This window comes from Meleagris gallopavo, chromosome 4 (genome assembly GCF_000146605.3).
Source record: "Meleagris gallopavo isolate NT-WF06-2002-E0010 breed Aviagen turkey brand Nicholas breeding stock chromosome 4, Turkey_5.1, whole genome shotgun sequence".
NCBI lineage: Eukaryota > Metazoa > Chordata > Aves > Galliformes > Phasianidae > Meleagris > Meleagris gallopavo.
The window spans coordinates 24,619,043-24,622,623 of NC_015014.2; the positions used below are offsets into that span (position 1 = coordinate 24,619,043).

The 3,581-nt window shown below is 34.0% G+C and overlaps 1 protein-coding gene across 1 annotated transcript; it reads left to right on the forward strand.

Moving 5' to 3' along the window:
• Positions 1–250: 250 nt before the first annotated feature.
• Positions 251–3,581, forward strand: LOC104910636 (N(4)-(beta-N-acetylglucosaminyl)-L-asparaginase-like; the record flags this gene model as incomplete). Its single annotated transcript, XM_010709764.1, has 3 exons — positions 251–423; positions 1,024–1,136; positions 2,791–3,581. Coding segments are annotated over 3 exons (486 nt in total), but the record flags the coding sequence as incomplete, so codon positions are not given.

Sequence of the window (3,581 nt, forward strand, 5' to 3'; positions counted from 1 at the left end):
TAGATATTTAAAAAAAAAAAACCCACAACAGTGTCTAGAAAATTAATAATTTACTTTATCCTGAATATGTGTTTATATTTTGCCTTTATTTAACTTATGAGTAATAGTGGTATGAGGTCTTTTTGTTTGTTTGTTTGTTTTTGTTTTTGTTTTTTAAATCCACATATATAGAACATTTTCATAGTGTCCATCTAGAAAACAGTCTTAAAACAGTCTTAGTGCTGGAGACTATTTTCACTGGTGACCTTGAATTATTTTGTTGATTACAGCATGGAGAACATTACAGTTGGGCGGTTCTGAGCTGGATGCTGTTGAGAAGGGCTGTGGTCAGTGTGAGATTGACCAGTGTGATGGGAGTGTGGGATATGGAGGAAGCCCAGATGAAAGTGGGGAAACAACACTGGATGCAATGATTATGGATGGGTAAGATGGGGGGAGCGGGGAAGATATCTGTAATTTTTAGCACATTTTAATGTAAAATGTGTCACAGTGGTCTTATTGGTTTAACCATGGGCAAGTTCTTCTTTCACTTGGTGGAAGAATGACCAAATATGTCTATTAGGGAGTTTTTGCACTTAGTAATCCAGCTCTTGATAAAAGTTACAAAGAGAAGCACACTAAGCTTTCCCTTTAGATTAATTCTGTAAGTGTTTCACTTCTGTAGCCATTGTCTTCTGCACTTTATTTACCATTGTAGGCTGTCCTGTTTAGAAAGTAATTGCTGGTGTTTGGTTTGGCTATGAGTTTGTGTAACAAGGCAGTTACCCTATCGAAAATATTCTAGGTAGAGTAACTGTTACTTGGGCAACATCCCCAACCTGTGCAAGGCTACAATGTATCAATGTACATGTGAATTTCTTCTCCACTAATGTGATGCCCACCTATTCATGACGCAGGAGAATTAAAGCAATGCGTTAAAGCAACAGATTTTTCAGTTTTCACGAAAAAATATTTTGCCAAATACAAATTATGCGACTATTTATGTTATTTTTTTAATAAGTTCTAAATATGTCTTGCTTCCAGCAACACTATGGAAGTTGGGGCAGTTGCAGATCTCAAACATGTGAAAAATGCAATTGGTGTAGCACGAAAGGTCATTGAGCACACTAAGCATACATTATTAGTGGGAGAGTCAGGTAATTCTTCCTTTTACTTTTTCTGGGTCTTAACCTCTTTATGTTATAAAATTATTATTTGTTACTCTTGAGTGGAGGTATTCCCTGACAAACAAGTAAATCTTGTTAAATAGTGCTGAAGTGTTTATCATCACATGTGTATGAATTAGATTTTAATCCATCATTTCCATGTGAAAAGAAAAACATAGCTTTATGATATTTTACCGATTTAACTCCAATCATTCACTTGTAGTCCCAAGGGTTAGCTAATAATACTGATAGCAGATATAATAATGATTTGATTCAACACACTATAGAGACTGAAGCTGCTAGCTGCAAATATTTCATTTAAAATCAGAGAGTAACTGTCTAAAGAATGACAGAAATAAGATGCTACAGTGCCATATTACTATTTTAGTGTATATTGAACACAAATACTATATTTTTATATATAGTTTTTTATAGTTTAAGAACAGTTGTGAAGATCTGAATATAGAAAATCACTTTAGGAGGTGTGTTCCTGGGCATCATAAAGGAGCAAAATTGCAAGCTTGAGGAATAGTTTAGGTTTTAAAGAACAAACTGCTGCTTTTAGAATAACACTAGTTTCGGAAGAGATATATGTTGCAGGAAAGTATTTACTAGTTAATGAAAGGTTACTTAGCTCGTCACTGAAGATTTTCAAAATGTATGGGGCTGCTCCAAAAGAAATGCCTATACAATTGTGGAAGTTGGGACTTAAAAAGAGATGCTTGAACTTTAAAAATTGCTGCTTTGAAGCTGATGAAATACAAGACCCTTGAAGATTTTAATGTGTACAGAATGATAGAGAAATTAATGCAACCCAGCTTTTTCTATTACTGTACAAAGGAGTAAAGTATGGCAATAGAGCAGGTGATGAGTGTTTTGACAGAAGACGTGAAAAAAGGGAGATGGATTTGCAGATGCTATTTAATTCAAGCACTTGGCCAGTTAGATTACAGGTGGTTTTGGTAAGAGATTTAATGGATAGTGCTGAGAAAAAAAAATTAGTCAGGTAGTAAAGAGAAGGAATAAATGTTCAGAAAGTTTCATTACCAATCACAGGCAAATATCTGTGTACTTTAATTGATGATTGTAGAATGAACAGAGAACAGAAGAAAGATGAAAAAGAAACTGAAGAATTAAATACTGGTTAAAATTATATTATTCAGTTTAGGAAAATAATTATTGCATAATAAAGTCATATGGACAAGGCTGTTATGTTGAGTGTACCAACACAGAACTGAGTCTGGTGAGGTAGATTCAGTGCAGAATAATTACAAGTGAGAAAAAACATTATTTTGGTTATCGTCTGCTGGGAAATTTTCAGTTTTGTCTCAAATAGATTGGAGAGTTTCATAATCACCGTGAGGCTGACCTTTTCTTCTTTTGTTCTTGCAATACTTAGACCAATATCCAAGTGAGAAAGTTCAGACAAGAAAAAATAACAACTCTGCTTCTTGGAATAGAAACAGAGCTTTAGAAATCATGAAAGGATGATGAAACATAAATGTGCACAATTTCATTTAAAAAAAAAGTATTTTTTTTAGAATTGTAAACATTAATGTGTTTCATAAGAATTTCCATTATTCTATGTGTAAAGAGGCTTTGATTGCATCTGTATTTAATATTTTGTTTTGTTTTGTTTTTAAAGCCTCCCTGTTTGCTGTACGCATGGGGTTTCCATATGAAGATTTAACTACCCAAAGATCTCTTTCAGTGTTTTCAAGGTGGCTTAATCAAAGCTGTCAGCCAAATTACTGGAAGGTACAATGCAATCATGGTGAAGGGGTGGAATTTGGTAGCCACAGTAATGTTACTGCAACATTACCTCTTCCTTTCAGCTTACATTGAAGTTTTGCTTTTGCACATGTGGACAATAACTGTTCCATGTAACACACAGAACACACCTGGATTTGTCAAATGCTTGGACTCAGAAAGAGTATATGAATAGCTCCTACTTATTAAATCTTGCAGTTTTGACCTTGCTTGCACAGTTTTGGTATGGGATATATATATATACACACATTTATTTAAAACTCTAAATTTGGGCAGAACTTCTCATGCTAAACAAAAAAGTGAGAGTACTTTCTGATGCATGAATAAGGTTCTGGAAGGAATCTTACAGTAGAAGTTAGCTGCCTTAAATACAGTGGCTTTATGCTGAACTGCGGGCATGTTAGATCAGTGCAGCTGTCTGTTTTTAAAACTTGCCTTTTTGTGGGCTTACTTTATTTTGGTATAGCTATTGTAGGTTTGTATTTGTCCAGTGTCTTTTTTGTTTCTTGCGTCTAAAATGCTGCATTGCTGAGCCATTTTAAACCAATACATATTCTCACTTTCAATTGTGAAAATATCTTTAGCACTGACTTGATGTAATATCTTGAAATTATTGAAGTAAATTCAATTTATCCTTGTTTAAAGCTTTTCTTTAAAAAGCAAAAA